The following is a 17,827-nucleotide window of genomic DNA, read 5'->3' as shown; positions in this document are numbered from 1 at the left end:
AGCACTTGATATGTAGTTAGTCCAAGTTGCTATGTGTTGTATGTGTGAAAGACATTCAGATTGCAAAGACATCTGAAAATAAGAATGTAAAATATCTTATTTATATTTTTTATATTGGTTATACATTAGAATGATAATCATTTCAATACATTGGATTAGATAAAGATATATCATAAAAATCAATTTTACCCAGTTCTTTTTACTTCTTTAAAATGTGGCTACTAGAAAATTAGAAATCACATATGTGACTTGCATTTGTGGCTCAGATTATATTTCAGTTGGGAAGCAGAGTTCTAGATGTTAAAGGCTAGTTTGAACTTCTTTAAAACTCTGCTTTTAAAAGTTCGGTTAAAGAACTTTATAGTTAGAGTATTATTTCTACTTGTGGCAAATGCATATACCTAAAGGTTAATTGTATTTTGCCTTTTACAATGAGCTATGCAAGAACCACAAACAGAAAGCGTCATATGTTCTGCATTCCCAGTGGAACATGAAGGGTCCACTGCTAGCAGGCACAAATAGACCCATTCCCTAAAAATATGCTATGATGAGAGATAAATTCATGTTTCATTAGTTTTGTTATCATAAAAACCAAAACAGACAAAAAATTCAAAGTTAAATAACTTTTGAGATCTCTTTATGACTAAAACTCTATGATACTCCATGGCAATGTCACTTCAGCCTCTCATGGCACGTATATGAGTAATTTAACAACAGGAGATTTTCTTCATTTGCTGAATGTTAATCTTATCACAATTCACAATCTCATAGCATCTGGCATCTTTTTTTAAAAAGAGATCTGTCTTAGTCTATTTTAAGTTGCTATAACAAAATAATATATGAATAAAATAAATTAATTTCTTACAGTTATGGAGGCTGAGAAGTCCAAGTTCATGGCACTAGCATCTCGTGAGGGCTTTCTTGCTGCCTCGTAACATGATAGGGGGCATTACATGGTGAGAGGGCAAGAGCAAGAGATTCAGAGAGCTCATTTTTATAACAAAGCTGCTCCGGAGATAATGAACCCACTCCTGTGATAGCAACATTCATTCATTCATGAGGGAGATAACAAACCCACACCTTTGATAGCAACATTAACTCATTCATGAGGGCAGGGCCCTCATTAATCCATTAATTTATTCATGAGAACAGAGGGATTAAGTTTCCAGCACATGAACTTTTGGGGGACACATTCAAATCCAACAACATCTAACTATAATTTCTCTTTTATTCTACATTTAGGAAATCAAATGATTCATTATTAAACTCATACATTCAAGAGCCTCATTTTCGATCTTAGATTTTAAAATGTATTTAGCAAATTGATATTAAACATGGCCTTGTGATTTTCTTTTTAATAATGAATATTTATATTAATAATTTTAATAATGACTATATCTGTATGCATTTCACATTTTTGAATTCAGATTCTTTCTCTTTTTCTTTTAAAATTATGTAAAGCATATGACCATAACCCACTGGCAACAAATAGTCATATGGCCAAACCTGGAAGAAAGACCAGGAAGCCTTGGAAAATAGTAACCAATCTGACCTCTTTTATATTTCAGCAATTCTTTAAAATTACTTTATCAAATTGATAGTTTCTCATCTTGACTCATTCAAAAATATTTAATCTTGTGACCTATATGTCCATATGAGAGAAAATTATTGCTTTTCACTTAGTATATGTCATTATATCTATCATAAATATGTCCTAGAATAATATTTATATTTTATATGGCACAAGGCAAGAATATAAGAAAATACAAAATTACTAGCTGCTGATCATGGGCAATTTGTAAATATTGAGTAATTCTAAAACTTAGAAGATATTTACCAAAATTAACTTGGTATTTCTGAATAGTGTTGTTTCTTTTAGTTTTACTTGGGCAAATATGTATTTTCTAAATTTTATATAATTGTCATGGATTACTTATGTGATACATGGTAGCATTATAGTTCTACTAAAATGGAAGTCATATGATGATGTATATTCCTAATACTGTACAAACTCTGACGAGATATTTGCTCTGTGTGTCGGAAGATGACACAATAGCAGTTGCATGTGTGTTTGGATGTATATACAGATGTATCATGTATCCAGATACAGGATGGTAAAAAGTCTTGAAATTAATAATGTCTGAAAATAACAGAAAGACCTAAAACTGTTTAGAAGCCTAAATTTATGGGTAAATGTTTAAGTATTAGTAATGGATTTCAGGAATTGAATAATTTAACAAACTAATTTTATTATAGTTTTGAGGGAAGTTTTCTTAAAGCAATTATAATATGTTGACAGTATTATGAAAAATGTACTACTTCTTTGGTTTAGGTATAGATCTAAAAAAAGTCATACCTTTAGTACTGCTTATGATAGTAATTACTTGTGGTAAGAGAAAGCATGAGCACAATGACACTACTTTGTCACTGCCCTGTTTCCTGATTTAGTAATAGAGCTGCCTGGTAAACATTTTCTTTACAATTTTTTCTCTTCCAACCTGACTAGTCTGAAACTATCATAATTATTAAGGGCAAAACTCTAAAAGAATGTCCATTATCATCATTATTTCAAAGCTCATTTTAAAGATATATTATCTACTACTATTAGGTCTGGGATAGAAATAAATTATAATTATGGAAAAGAGAAAGCAAAAAATCATGGTAATTACAGGATATGCTTATATAGTGCAACCCACATTCACTTTAGAAATGGTTAAAAACAATAAGGAAATATAATAAGGAAGTATAGTAACAACTGATAAGAAAAAGTCAATATACTATATTCAAAAAGTCATCTGTTACAAAATATGGTGAAAGAAAATATCCAACTTAGCAAACTGGAAGATATAAGAAGTATCAATAGACTCATTAAGAAATACATAGTACACACAAGGTGACTACTTCAAAAACATACTAAGAATAAAAAGATGGTTTAGATAAGCAGAAAAATGAATGATGTTGTTAGACAGGTAAAGTCGATATGGTAAAATTTGAATATTAGTCGAAATATGCGAAGGAAATTTTTGAAGCTTGAAGGATATTCCTAAAATATACTCAGAAAAACATCTTTTTTTTTTTACCTTGAAATATTTTTATTTTCTGTATTAACAGTGCAAAGTCTTTTTGTTGGCAATTTTTTTTTTATTATTATACTTCAAGCTCTAGGGTACATGTGCACAATGTGCAGGTTTGTTACATATGTATACATGTGCCATGTTGGTGTGCTGCACCCCTTAACTCGTCATTTAGCATTAGGTGTATCTCCTAATGCTGTCCCTCCCCCGTCCCCCGACCCCACAACAGTCCCTGGAGTGTGATGTTCCCCTTCCTGTGTCCTTGTGTTCTCATTGTTCAATTCCCACCTATGAGGGAGAACATGCAGTGTTTGGTGTTTGTCCTTGCGATAGTTTACTGAGAATGATGGTTTCCAGTTTCATCCATGTCCCTACAAAGGACATGAACTTATCATTTTTTATGGCTGCATAGTATTCCATGGTGTATATGTGCCACATATTCTTAATCCAGTCTATTGTTGTTGGACATTTGGGTTGGTTCCAAGTCTTTGCTATTCTGAATAGTGCCGCAATAAACATACATATGCATGTGTCTTTATAGCAGCATGATTTATAGTCCTTTGGGTATATACCCAGTAATGGGATGGCTGGGTCAAATGGTATTTCTAGTTCTAGATCGCTGAGGAATCGCCACACTGACTTCCACAATGGTTGCCCTAGTTTGCAGTCCCACCAACAGTGTAAAAGTGTTTCTATTTCTCCACATCCTCTCCAGCACCTGTTGTTTCCTGACTTTTGAATGATCGCCATTCTAACTGGTGTGAGATGGTATCTCGTTGTGGTTTTGATTTGCATTTCTCTGATGGCCAGTGATGATGAGCATTTCTTCATGTGTTTTTTGGCTGCAGAAATGTCTTCTTTTGAGAAGTGTCTGTTCATGTCCTTCGTCCACTTTTTGATGGGGTTGTTTGTTTTTTTCTTGTACATTCGTTTGAGTTCATTGTAGATTCTGGATATTAGCCCTTTGTCAGATGAGTAGGTTGCAAAAATTTTCTCCCATTCTGTAGGTTGCCTGTTCACTCTGATGGTAGTTTCTTTTGCTGTGCAGAAGCTCGTTAGTTTAATTAGATCCCATTTGTCAATTTTGGCTTTTGTTGCCATTGCTTTTGGTGTTTTAGACATGAAGTCCTTGCCCATGCCTATGTCCTGAATGGTAATGCCTAGGTTTTCTTCTAGGGTTTTTATGGTTTTAGGTCTAACATGTAAGTCTTTAATCCATCTTGAATCAATTTTTGCATAAGGTGTAAGGAAGGGATCCAGTTTCAGCTTTCTACATATGGCTAGCCAGTTTTCCCAGCACCATTTATTAAATAGGGAATCCTTTCCCCATTTCTTGTTTTTGTCAGGTTTGTCAAAGATCAGATAGTTGTAGATATGCAGCATTATTTCTGAGGGCTGTGTTCTGTTCCATTGATCTATGTCTCTGATGTGGTACCAGTACCATGCTGTTTTGGTTACTGTAGCCTTGTAGTATAGTTTGAAGTCAGGTAGCGTGATGCCTCCAGCTTTGTTCTTTTGGCTTAGGATTGACTTGGTGATGCGGGCTCTTTTTTGGTTCCATATGAACTTTAAGGTAGTTTTTTCCAATTCTGTGAAGAAAGTCATTGGTAGCTTGATGGGGATGGCATTGAATCTATAAATTACCTTGGACAGTATGGCCATTTTCACGATATTGATTCTTCCAACCCATGAGCATGGAATGTTCTTCCATTTGTTTGTATCCTCTTTTATTTCATCGAGCAGTGGTTTGTAGTTCTCCTTGAAGAGGTCCTTCACGTTCCTTGTAAGCTGGATTCCTAGGTATTTTATTCTCTTTGAAGCAATTGTTAATGGGAGTTCACTCATGATTTGGCTCTCTGTTTGTCTGTGATTGGTGTACAAGAATGCTTGTGAAGGCCAGGCGCGGTGGCCCACGCTTGTCATCCCAGCACTTTGGGAGGCCGAGGCGGGCAGATCACAAGGTCAGGAGATCGAGACCACAGTGAAACCCCGTCTCTAGACGAATACAAAAATTAGCCGGGCGTGGTGGTGGGCGCCTGTAGTCCCAGCTACTCAGAGAGGCTGAGGCGGGAGAATGGCGTGAGCCCGGGAGGGGGAGCTTGCAGTGAGCCGAGATTGCATCACTGCACTCCAGCCTGGGCAACAAAGCAAGACTCTGTCTCAAAAAAAAAAAAAAAAAAGAATGCTTGTGATTTTTGTACATTGATTTTGTATCCTGAGACTTTGCTGAAGTTGCTTATCAGCTTAAGGAGATTTTGTGCTGAGACAATGGGGTTTTCTAGATGTACAATCATGTCATCTGCAAACAGGGACAATTTAACTTCCTCTTTTCTTAATCGAATACCCTTTATTTCCTTCTCCTGCCTGATTGCTCTGGCCAGAACTTCCAACACTATGTTGAATAGGAGTGGTGAGAGAGGGCATCCCTGTCTTGTGCCAGTTTTCAAAGGGAATGCTTGCAGCTTTTGCCCATTCAGTATGATATTGACTGTGGGTTTGTTCATAGATAGCTCTTATTATTTTGAGATACGTCCCATCAATACCTAATTTATTGAGAGTTTTTAGCATGAAGGGCTGTTGAATTTTGTCAAAGGCTTTTTCTGCATCTATTGAGATAATCATGTGGTTTTTGTCTTTCGTTCTGTTTATATGCTGGATTACATTTATTGATTTGCGTATGTTGAGCCAGCCTTGCATCCCAGGGATGAAGCCACTTGATCATGGTGGATAAGCTTTTTGATGTGCTGCTGGGTTTGGTTTGCCAGTATTTTATGGAGGATTTTTGCATCAATGTTCATCAAGGATATTGGTCTGAAATTCTCTTTTCTGGTTGTGCCTCTCCAGGCTTTGGTATCAGGATGATGCTGGCCTCATAAAATGAGTTAGGGAGGATTCCCTCTTTTTCTATCAATTGGAATAGTTTCAGAAGGAATGGTACCAGTTCCTCCTTGTACCTCTGGTAGAATTCAGCTGTGAATCCATCAGGTCCTGGACTCTTTTTGGTTGGTAAGCTATTGATTATTGGACAATTTCAGAGCCTGTTATTGGTCTATTCAGAGATTCAACTTCTTCCTGGTTTAGTTTTGGGAGGGTGTATTTATCGAGAAATTTATCCATTTCTTTTAGATTTTCTAGTTTATTTGCATAGAGGTGTTTGTAGTATTCTCTGATGGTAGATTGTATTTCTGTGGGATCGGTGGTGATATCCCCTTTATCATTTTTTATTGCGTATATTTGATTCTTCTCTCTTTTCTTCTTTATTAGTCTTGCTAGCAGTCTATCAATTTTGTTGATCTTTTCAAAAAACCAGCTCCTGGATTCATTAAGTTTTTGAGGGGTTTTTTGTGTCTCTATTTCCTTCAGTTCTGCTCTGATTTTAGTTATTTCTTGCCTTCTGCTAGCTTTTGAATGTGTTTGCTCTTGCTTTTCTAGTTCTTTTAATTGTGATGTTAGGATGTCAATTTTGGATCTTTCCTGCTTTCTCTTGTGGGTGTTTAGTGCTATATATTTCCCTCTACACACTAAAACATGCCAAATTGTAAAGAACATCGAGGCTAGGAAGAAACTGCATCAACTAACGAGCAAAATAACCAGCTAACATCGTAATGACAGGGTCAAATTCACACATAACAATATTAACTTTAAATGTAAATGGGCTAAATGCTCCAATTAAAAGACACAGACTGGCAAATTGGATAAGGAGTCAAGACCCATCAGTGTGCTGTATTCTGGAAACCCATCTCATGTGCAGAGACACACATAGACTCAAAATAAAGGGATGGAGGAAGATCTACCAAGCGAATGGAAAACAAAAAAAGGCAGGGGTTGCAATCCTAGTCTCTGATAAAATAGACTTTAAACCGACAAAGATCAAAAGAGACAGAGAAGGCCATTACATAATGGTAAAGGAATCAATTCAACAAGAAGAGCTAACTATCCTAAATATATATGCACCCAATACAGGAGCACCCAGATACCTAAAGCAAGTCCTGGGTGACCTACAAAGAGACTTAGACTCCCACACAATAATAATGGGAGATTTTAACACTCCACTGTCAATGTTAGACAGATCAATGAGACAGAAAGTTAACAAGGATACCCAGGAATTGAACTCAGCTCTGCACCAAGCGGACCTAATAGACATCTACAGAACTCTCCACCCCAAATCAACAGAATATACATTTTTTCAGCACCACCCCACACTTATTCCAAAATTGACCACATAGTTGGAAGTAAAGCTCTCCTCAGCAAATGTAAAAGAACAGAAATTATAACAAACTGTCTCTCAGACCACAGTGCAATCAAACTAGAACTCAGGATTAAGAAACTCACTCAAAACCGCTTAACTACATGGAAACTGAACAACCTGCTCCTGAATGACTACTGGGTACATAACGAAATGAAGGCGGAAATAAAGATATTCTTTGAAACCAACGAGAACAAAGACACAACATACCAGAATCTGTGGGACACATTCAAAGCAGTGTGTAGAGGGAAAAAAATCTTTAAAATTAATCATTAAAACAGTAAAAAAGAGGGGTAAAAACTATCCTATATAAAGAGTAAAATATTAAAAAACAGTGATATTGGAAATATTTCCATTGCAGTATGTCTAGAAAGGGAACCAGATACATGTTGGAGATTTGCATATAATTACATTAATATTGCATATCACAGGGGAAACTATAAATATATCAATCAATGGTAATGATAATATGTAAATAATTTGGAAAAAATATTAATTCAAGATGATTCAGAGATTAAAGCATTAAAATGAAACTACAAATCTTAAGACGAGTTAATGGGTGCAGCAAACCAACATGGCACATGGATACATATGTAACAAACCTGCACATTGCTCACATGTACCCTAAAACCTAAAGTATAATAATTTTAAAAAAAAGAAAAATATTGGGATTTTAATGTAATCTTAGATTCAGGAAAGCCTAAGTATGATACAAAATCCAAAGCCATAAAGAAAAAGACCAATAAAAATTTAAAACATCTGTATAATACAAACAATAAAGAAAGCTAAAAGTAGAAATTACATAAACTTTGAAAAAATAATCTAAAGCGTAAACAAACGTTTAATTTTTTGCTTACAAAGGGTTTTTAATAAGTTGATAAATAAAAGATACACAACGAAGTGAAAATATGAGACAAAGGATTTTTTAAGTTAATGTACGTCAAAAGAAACACATGGTCCTTAACATAAATTTTCAGAATAACTAGATCTTTCTTTCAAATAACATTTGTTTCAAATAACATTTGAATTTTGAAGTCTTAGAATTTGTCACTCCTATATTTAACATGCAAATCTGCTTTTTTTGAGAAATATGCATGAAGAGAAAAGTTAACAAGTTCACTTAATAATAAATTTATGTGAACTAAGCAGATAAAAGAATTTCAGAGCTTGAAGACTGGTCTTTTGAATTAACATGATCTGATTTAAAAAGAGGAAGAAAATGTTTAAATAAGCAAAGTCTTTAAGAAATATGGGATTATGTAAAGCAAAATAACCTATGAATTATTGGTATTCCTGAGAGAGAAGGAGAAAAAGCAAACAACGTGGAAAATGTATTTGAGGGAATAATTCAAGAAAACTTCCTTAATCTAGTTGGAGATGTAGACATCTAGATACAAAAAATCTAGAGCACACCTGTGAGATACTACACGAAACAAACATCACCAAGGCGTATAGTCACCAGACTGTCCAAAGTCAATGCTCAAGAAAAAAAAAATCACATACAAAGGGAAACCCATCAGGCTAACAGCCTTACAAGTGAGGAGCGTTTGGGGGCCTATTTTCATCATTCTTAAAGAAAAGAGATTCCAACCAAGAATTTCATATCTCACCAAAATAAGCTTCATAAATGAAGGAGAAATAAAATCTTTTCCAGACAAGTAAGTGCTAAGGGAACTCGTCACCACTAGACCAGACTTACTTGAGATTCTTAATGAAGTTCTAAACATGGAAGCAAAAGAATGATACCTACTACCATAAAACACATTTAAGTGCATAGCCTACAGACCCTATACATTAAAAAAAAACCACAATAGAAACTACTACAAAGCAAATAGCTAACAACTTTGTAATCGGGTCAAACTCTTACATATGAGTATTAACCTTGAATGTACATGTTCTAAATGCCCTACTTTAAAGTCACAGAGTGGCAAGTTGGATAAAAAAAGAGGACCCATCCATCTACTGTCTTCAAGAGATTCAACTCACACATGATGACACCGATAGGCTCAAAGCAGAGGATTAGTGAAAAATCTGCCATGTAAATGGGAAAAAAAGCAGGAGTTGCTATTTTTATATCAGATAAAACAGAGATTAAATCAACAACAGTAAAATGAAGACAAAGAAGGGCATTACATAATGACCAAGGGTTCACTTCAACAAGAAGGCTTAACTATCCTAAATATATGCACACCCAACAATGGAGCACCCAGACTTATAAAACAAGTATTTCTAGATCTACAATGACTTAGACAGCCACACAGTAACAGTCATGAACTTCAGCACCCCAATGACAACATTGGACAGAGCATCAAGGCAGAAAATTAACAAAACAAAACTATAGACTTAAACACAACACTTGGCTAGTTAAACCTAATAAACATTACAGAATACTCCATGGATCAACCACAGAATATATATTCTCTCACTTGCACATGGAGCATACTCCAAGATTGACCATATGCTTGGCCATAAAGCAAGTATCAATAAATTTTAAAAGAATCAAAATTGTAACAAGATATAATTTAATTATATCTTGATATAAGATATAATATATTTATATAAGATATAATTAAATTATATCTTGATATAAGAATAGCAAGTCATACCCTTGGGCCACAGTGGAATAAAAATATATATCAATTTCATTTCTCAAAACCACACCCTTACATGGAAATTAAACAACTTGTTTCTGAATGACTTTTGGGTAAACAATGAATCAGAAATCAAAAAATTATTGGAAACAAATAAAAACAGATACATAACATATCAAAATAAAAGCAATGTTAAGAGGAAAGTTGAGAGCGATAAATGCCTACCTCAAAAAATTGGGAAGATCTCAAATTAACAATCTGATATCACACCTAGAAAAATGAGAAAAACAAGAACAAACTAACCCCAGAACTAGCAGGAGAAAAGAAGTAAATAAAATCGAAGCAGAAATGAATAAAACTGAGACCAAAAATCCATACAAAGAATCAACAAAACCAAAAGTTGGTTGTTCAAAAAGACAAACAAGATGGATAGACCACTAGCTAGATTAACAAAGAGAAAAAGAGAAGATCCAAATTAGCACAATCAGAAATGACAAAGAAGACATTACAACCAATCCTACAGAAATACACAAGATCCTCAGAGACTGTTATGAACACCTCTATATATACAAACTAGAAAATCTAGAGGAAATTGATACATTCCTGTAAGCACACATCTCCCAAGATTGAATCAGGAAAAAATTGAAATGCTGAATGGACCAATATCAACTTCCAAAATTGAATCAGTAATAAAAACCTGTCAACCAAAATAAGCTTTGTACCAAATGGATTCACAGCCAAATGCTACCAGATGTACAAAAAAGAGTTGACACCAATTCTACTCAAACCTATGTTAGAAAACTGAGGAGGCACGTTTCCATAACTCATTCTCTGAAGCCAGCATCACCTTGATATACACACCTAGCAAAGATATAATAAAAAAATGAAACTACAGGCCAATATCCCTGGTGAACATAGATATAAAATTTCTCAACAAAATACTAGCAAACTGAATCCAGCAGCGCATCAAAAAATTAGTTCACCATGATCACATATGCTTCATTTCTGGGATTCAAGATTGATTCAGCATATGAAAATCAATAAATGTGAGAATGTGATTCACCACATAAGCAGAATTAAAAAAGAAAAACCATATGATCATCTTAATAAATGCAGAGAGATTTTGATGAAATTCAACATCCCTTCATTATGAAAACTCTCAAGACACAAGGCATTGAAGGAATATACTTCAAAATAATAAGCCATCTATGATAAGCCCACAGCCAACATCATACTGAATAGGCAAAAATTGGAAGCATTCCCTTTGAGAACTGGAATAAGACAAGGAAGCCAACACCCATCATTCCTATTCAAAATAGTACTAAAAGTGCTAGCAAAAGCAGTCAGGCAAGAAAAAGAAATAAAAGGCATCAAAATAGGAAAAAAAGGCAAACTACCTCTCTTTGTGGACAACATGATTTTATGCCTTAAAATTCTAAAAATTCCACCATAAACCTTCTGGAACTGGTAACAAAGTTCAGGATACAAAATAAACATACAAAAAGTAGTAGTAGCATTTTTATACATAAATTACCTTCAAGCTGACAGCCAAATTAAGAATGCAGTCCTAGGCCAGACGCAGTGGCTCATGCCTGTAATCCCAGTACTTTGGGAGGCCAAGGCAGATGGATCACCTGAGGTTGGGAGTTCGAGACCATCCTGACCAACATGGAGAAATCCCTTCTCTGCTAAAAATACAAAGTTAGCCAGGTATAGTGGCACATGCCTGTAATCCCAGCTACTCAGGAGGCTGAGGCAGGGGAATTGCTTGAACCCGGGGGCGGAGGTTGCGGTGAGCTATGATCACACCATTGCACTCCAGCCTGGGCAACAAGAGTGAAACTCCATCTCAAAAAAAAAAAAAAGAAAAAAATGCAATCCTATTTACAGTAGACACACACACACACACACACACACACACACACACACACACACACAAATACTTAGAGATATATCTAACAAAGGAAGTGAAAGACCTCTACAAGGAAAACAAACAAAAAAACTGCTAAAAGAAATCACAGATGACACAAGCAAATGGAAAAGTATTCCATGCTCATGGATTGGAAGAATCAATATCCGTTAAAATGGACATTCTGCTCAAAGTGATCTATAGATTCAATGCTATTCCTAGCAAACTACCAGTGTAGTTTTTCACAGAATTGGAAAAAAACTATTCTAAAATTTTTATGAAACCCTAAATAGCTCCAAAACCAAAGCAATCTTTAAAAAAGCACAAAGCCAGAGGCATCACATTACCCAACTTCAAACTATGTTAGAAGGCTACAGTAACCAAGACAGCATTGTACTGGTACAAAAACACACACATAGACCACTGGAACAGAATACAGAGCCCTGAAATAAGGCCACACACCTACAATCATTTGATCTTTGATGAAGTCGACATAAATAAGCAATGGGGGAAAAACTCCCTATTCAATAAATGGTGCTAGAATAGCTGGCTAGCCATATGTAGAAGAATGAAACTTGACTCCTACCTTTCACTGTATACAAACATTAACTCAAGATGGATTAAATATTTGAATCGAAGACCTCAGACTCTGAGAATTCTAGAAGAAAACCTACGAAATACCATCTGGGCATGGGCACTGGGAGAACATTTTTGACTACATCCTTAAAAGCAAATGCAAAGAAAACAAAAATCAACAAGTGGGCCCTAATAAAAATAAAGAGCTTCTGCACAGCAAAATAAACTAAAAACAGAGTAAACAGACAACCCACAGAATGGGAGAAAATATCTGCAAACTGTGCATCTGATAAAGGTCTAACTATCTAGGATCTTTAAGGAACTTAAACAATTGAACAAGCAAAAAACAAACAACCTCAATAAAAATGGGCAAAGGACATGAACAGAGACATCTGAAAAGAAGGCATACATGTGGCCAACAAATGTATGATAAAATGCTCATCATCACAAATCATCAGATGAAAGCAAATCAAAACCACAATAAGATACTACCTGTATAATAATAGTCAGAATAGCTATTATTAAAAAGTAATAAAAAGCAACAGCTGTGGGTGAGGCTGTGGAGAAAAGGGAATGCTTATACAGTGTTGATGGGAAAGTAAATTAGTTCAGCCACTGTGGAAAGCAGGTTGGAGATTGCTCAAAGAATTTAAAACAGAACTACCAGTTGACCCAGCAATCCTATTACTGGTTATATATCCAAAAGAAAACAAATCATTCTACCAAAAAGACACATATGCTCATATGTTAATCACAGCACTCTACATAATAGCAAAATCATGGAATCAACATAGGTGTTCGTCAATGGTAGACTGGATAAGGAAAATGTGGTACATATACACCATGGAATACTATACAGCCATAAGAAGAATGAAATCATGTTCCTTGCAACAACATGGATGCATCTGGAAGTCATTATCCTAAGTGAATTAATGCAGGAACCAAAAAAACAAATACTACAAGTTTTCACTTATAGGTGGGAGCTAAACAATTGGATACTCATGGACATAATGAGGGCAACAATAGAAACTGGGGATTACTAGAGTGGAGAGGAAGGGAAGGTGGCAAGGGCTGGAAAACTATTTGGTACTATTCTCAGTACCGGGGTGATGGGATTATCCATACCCCAAACCTCAGAATCATGCAATATACCGAGGTAACATCTGCACATGTGCCCCTGAATCTAAAATAAAAGTTGGAAAAATTATAAATTTATGTTCTTTAAATCAGCCTGACTTCCTTTCCTTGCTCCTTTTCCTCTTTTTTTCTTACAGTTTTGAACTGCAAATGATTTATGTGTTGTTTATGATCATATAAATATTTTTCTGTGGCTGTGACAGATTATCAAGGGTAGCTATAAGTGACTTTTGCCATGAATCTCTTGCTTGGTGACTATGCAAATCACTCCAGAATAATGGTTTATGCTCATTGAAAGTTTCATATTACGTTTACTTTGGTACGCACAGAAATGAAGTTCACAACCCTTTCATGTTAAGAGTAGCAGAACCATATTTCTGGAGTATCCAAATGAAAATAAGCATAACCATAACAAGCAGGAACAGACCAGCATGATTGCCCCTTACAAAAAATATATTATTTGTATTTAAATGTAGAGATAATGATTCACTTTTGGCGTAAAACTTGGCATTATCCTAGTAGAAATTTTATGTGAGGTGGGAGAGAGTTCTATTTTTCTTTATAAATTTTATTATTTTTATTTTTTATTTTACACTTTAATGAATTGATGACTATGCAAATAGCCTTAATCTTTTCTAGCAGTCACTTATTGGTTTTTAATAAAATATTTCCAACCACATAGTATACATTTCTATAATAGTAAATATGCAAGTGTATATGGGCATACTCTGGGTAAGGCTTTGTGTTTCAGCAAAAAAAGATACAGCTAATAAACTGGGCCATTGGTCTATATTGCTGGTTCCTCTTTTACCCCAAAAGTTTGATCATCAGCATATTCAGATATCCTGTTTTCAGAAATTGTTTTATTTTCTCAATAAAAACTGTAACATTTTTACATTTTCTTCTTGGGAATTTTGCTTGCTTCTTTTTTGTTTTGTTTTGTTCCCTTGGCATCATGGGCATCATGAGGATATAGGGTACAGCCACAAATTTCCTTAAGCTTGTGCTGATTTTTGATGAAATAATGTTAGGTATTATTTTATGCCCTGAATTTTAGCAGACCCACTCATAAATTTTGAATGCATTTTCTTTCTGAATAATAAAACAAAATAACATAAATGACAGTTTCTATAACCACTTAACCAAAACGTTACCTGGGTAAAGTTCCAACCATTAAAATTATAATAAAGATATTTTGATGGAAACCATAATGCTTTGAATAAAACTTGACAAGAAATATGTACTTGTGATTGGAAAATACATTCAACTGTGAACCATTTTAATGAGTTGGTTTCTTGTCAGCAATAAAATAATTTTCAAGAAAACAAGTTAAATTGTTTGAGCTCATACTTTAGGTTATGCACATCATAGTTTCAGTGTAATTTTTTTGAAATCTTATGTTTTATTTTTGTTAAAATTTAACTCTAAAAGAATATGCAGAAACATAGGCTTCAAGCACATTTAATATACTGAAGAAAGACTAATTATGGTATGTAGTATCTTTTCCGTTTCTCACTGTGGCTTTGAAAGATAATTAACACTAATGCCCAAAGACATCTTTTGTATGAAATGAGTCAATTTCTCTCTCCTAGGCACCATCGTTGGAAGATTTAAGAAAATAGTCACTCAAACTGTTTTTTGTGATCTGTTATTAATATGAGGTTGAGACACGTGTCACATACCACACATACACACACATCATAGCAGAAGTGCAAATTACATACACACATGCACATATGTATGTATACACACATGTATAGTTTATTCTACATGCATTGGTGCCTGTTGTATTTAATAGACTAAGGTGGACAGAGTAGTCATTTCTTCAAGTAAATATATTTGCATGGTGGTGGTTTGGGGACCTAACAGAAGTGCATTAATTGATTTTGAACAATAGAATGAGAGAGTACCTAAACAAATTCTCCCAGGACAAGGTTTGTGTCTGGTATTAATTACACATTAACTACTTATATTGCTTTCAGCCTGTTTAAAAATTCCTTGAACACATGGTGGACTATAAAGTTGAATGGCTCATTGACTGAAGCTTAGAATTATCCATGAAAATTGACATTATCTCTGTATGGCATCACCTCCAATGCAAGCTGTAGATTGGTTGTTCTGCCTCCTAATGGCCCAGACACTAGGCAGTCACAAATGGTGAGAAATGGCTCTGGTGCCATAGGTGAGGTGTCAGCCACTTCAGATGCTGTTTGGGGAATTTAACAGTGAGGACTACAGTGAATCAGTTAGGAACGGATGAGCTTGGGGATCTCTAGGCTGCCTGTGAAATTGTGCATAATAACTGAAATAATCACCTGCTCCAATGGCCAAAACACTTCTGTTTTCCTAATCATTCATACAAAAACCCCACAAAACAAATATTTTATAATATACTAAAAGTGAATCCTCCAGCATTGGACTTTGGCAGTAGATTTTTAGAAGCTTTGAGGGTTTTAAACATTATAGAATATTCAGGAACATGTTTGCCAGACTAATTAGCAGACTTTCCCTTTATATTTAGACATGCCATAATAATTTAAATTTGAAAGAAACTTTAAGCTTTTTTATTAGAAAAAAATTTATAATTTTCATTTGCCAGGGTGCTTTTACTGAAGCTTTCAAAGTTACTGAAAGTTGATTTTTCTGTAACTTGTTTTACGGTTCAAATTCGATTTATTTCTGCCACCTGTTATTTTTCTCCCTGGATTTTTTAGAAATCATTTTTAGACCGTTGGATACTACTATAATAAGAGCCTCACTTCCTATGGTGTAATTGACTCTTGGTTTGACAGTTTAACAAATACACAATGAAAGTCTACTGTGTGTCAATATCTGTGATATTTATTTTTCCAAGGAAGATGCTTAAGCCTGAGTGTTTAATACTCTCCATCTGTTTGTTTGGGAATACGTTCCTTTGTTACCATGACTATGTTGATAATTTTCCTTTTAGATGATATGCTTCAGGAGAACAAGAATTTTACCTCTGGGTTGCAATGTTGTTTTAGGAATGTTTTAAGGTAATTTAATAAATATAAGTTATTTTTGAAAAGTCTTTGTGACAAATTAATGTTTTATGTCACTTTTTTGAATAAGGAATTAAAGTATAAATTTCCAAATTTAGTGAACCATGTCAGTAAATATTTTTCTGTTGCGTAAAGCACTATTCTTAGCAGAACTATTTTAATGTTTGCAGTCTGTTTCTCATTTGGGAATTATTTGTTTGTTTTTGCTTTTTCAGTCTGCTGAACAACAACCACATCAGAAAGATTTCCAGAAATGCTTTTGAAGGACTTGAAAATTTGCTTTATCTGTAAGTTATAAGAAAAAGCAACAATGCCTTATGGTGTTGATTGACTATTTTTGCCTTTTTTGTGTGTGTTTACTTTAAATTAAAATAATTCTTTACCTTCATGAAAAGCAGTTTCAACCTTTATATAAAACTCACATATGAACATGTCTTAAGTGCAATAAATTATTGCTTTCAATAGATTGTGCATCTAAAAACATTCAAATATTTATGCACATTTCTCCTGCCACAAGTTCTAAATTGGAGAAAAATAAAAACAAACTAGTTTTCCAATATTTCACATTCAAATTTAATTACTCAGTAATTGTACTGAGTAATTAAAAATACACCCAGAAAAGGGTTTTTTTTTTTTGTTGGCTAAAGGAGCTTTATGCCAACAGAGTATCCATCCAAGACCTTCCAAAGCCAGTGAACACATTACAGTTAGGAACTTTAATAAACTTTGGTAAGAACCAAATTTCTGAAAAATTAGGTCACAAATATGATCACTGACAATTGTCATGGTTTTTGTGTATTATTGGTAAATGGGAATAAAAATATTTTAAACAACTGCCTGTTTGACTCAGAAACATTGGTGTTTGATAATTTGAATGTTGGGAGGTCATGATTGGATATAGTTATGTTGGAGGCTGAAGAAACAAACTACAAGGGCTTTTATCTCAGCTAGAGTGAGTAACTTTCTTTTTAAAAAAATGTTAAGGCAATAATGGGCTGGGCGCGGTGGCTCACGCCTGTAATCCCAGCACTTTGAGGAGGCCCAGGCGGGCGGATCACGAGGTCAGGAGATGGAGACCATCCTGGTTAACACAGTGAAACACCGTCTCTACAAAAATACAAAAAAATTAGCCAGGCATGGTGGCAGGCACCTGTAGTCCCAGCTACTCGGGAGGCTGAGGCAGGAGAATGGAGTGAACTCGGGAGGCAGAGCTTGCAGTGAGCCGAGATGGCGCCACTGCACTCCGGCCTGGCCAACAGAGTGAGACTCCA

The 17,827-nt window shown here is 34.8% G+C and overlaps 1 protein-coding gene across 1 annotated transcript in view; it reads left to right on the top strand.

Annotated features, from left to right (window-relative positions):
• The window catches only part of PXDNL (peroxidasin like), a 330,955-nt gene that overhangs the window by 40,978 nt on the left and 272,150 nt on the right, over window positions 1-17,827 (top strand). Inside the window, exon 2 of the mRNA XM_030795454.1 lies at window positions 16,772-16,843. Coding sequence (XP_030651314.1) covers window positions 16,772-16,843 — 72 coding nt within the window. The remainder of the gene's footprint in view (window positions 1-16,771; window positions 16,844-17,827) is intronic.

Source organism: Nomascus leucogenys, chromosome 16 (assembly GCF_006542625.1).
Source record: "Nomascus leucogenys isolate Asia chromosome 16, Asia_NLE_v1, whole genome shotgun sequence".
NCBI classification, from domain to species: Eukaryota; Metazoa; Chordata; class Mammalia; order Primates; family Hylobatidae; genus Nomascus; species Nomascus leucogenys.
This window is presented reverse-complemented; position numbering and strand designations above follow the sequence as displayed.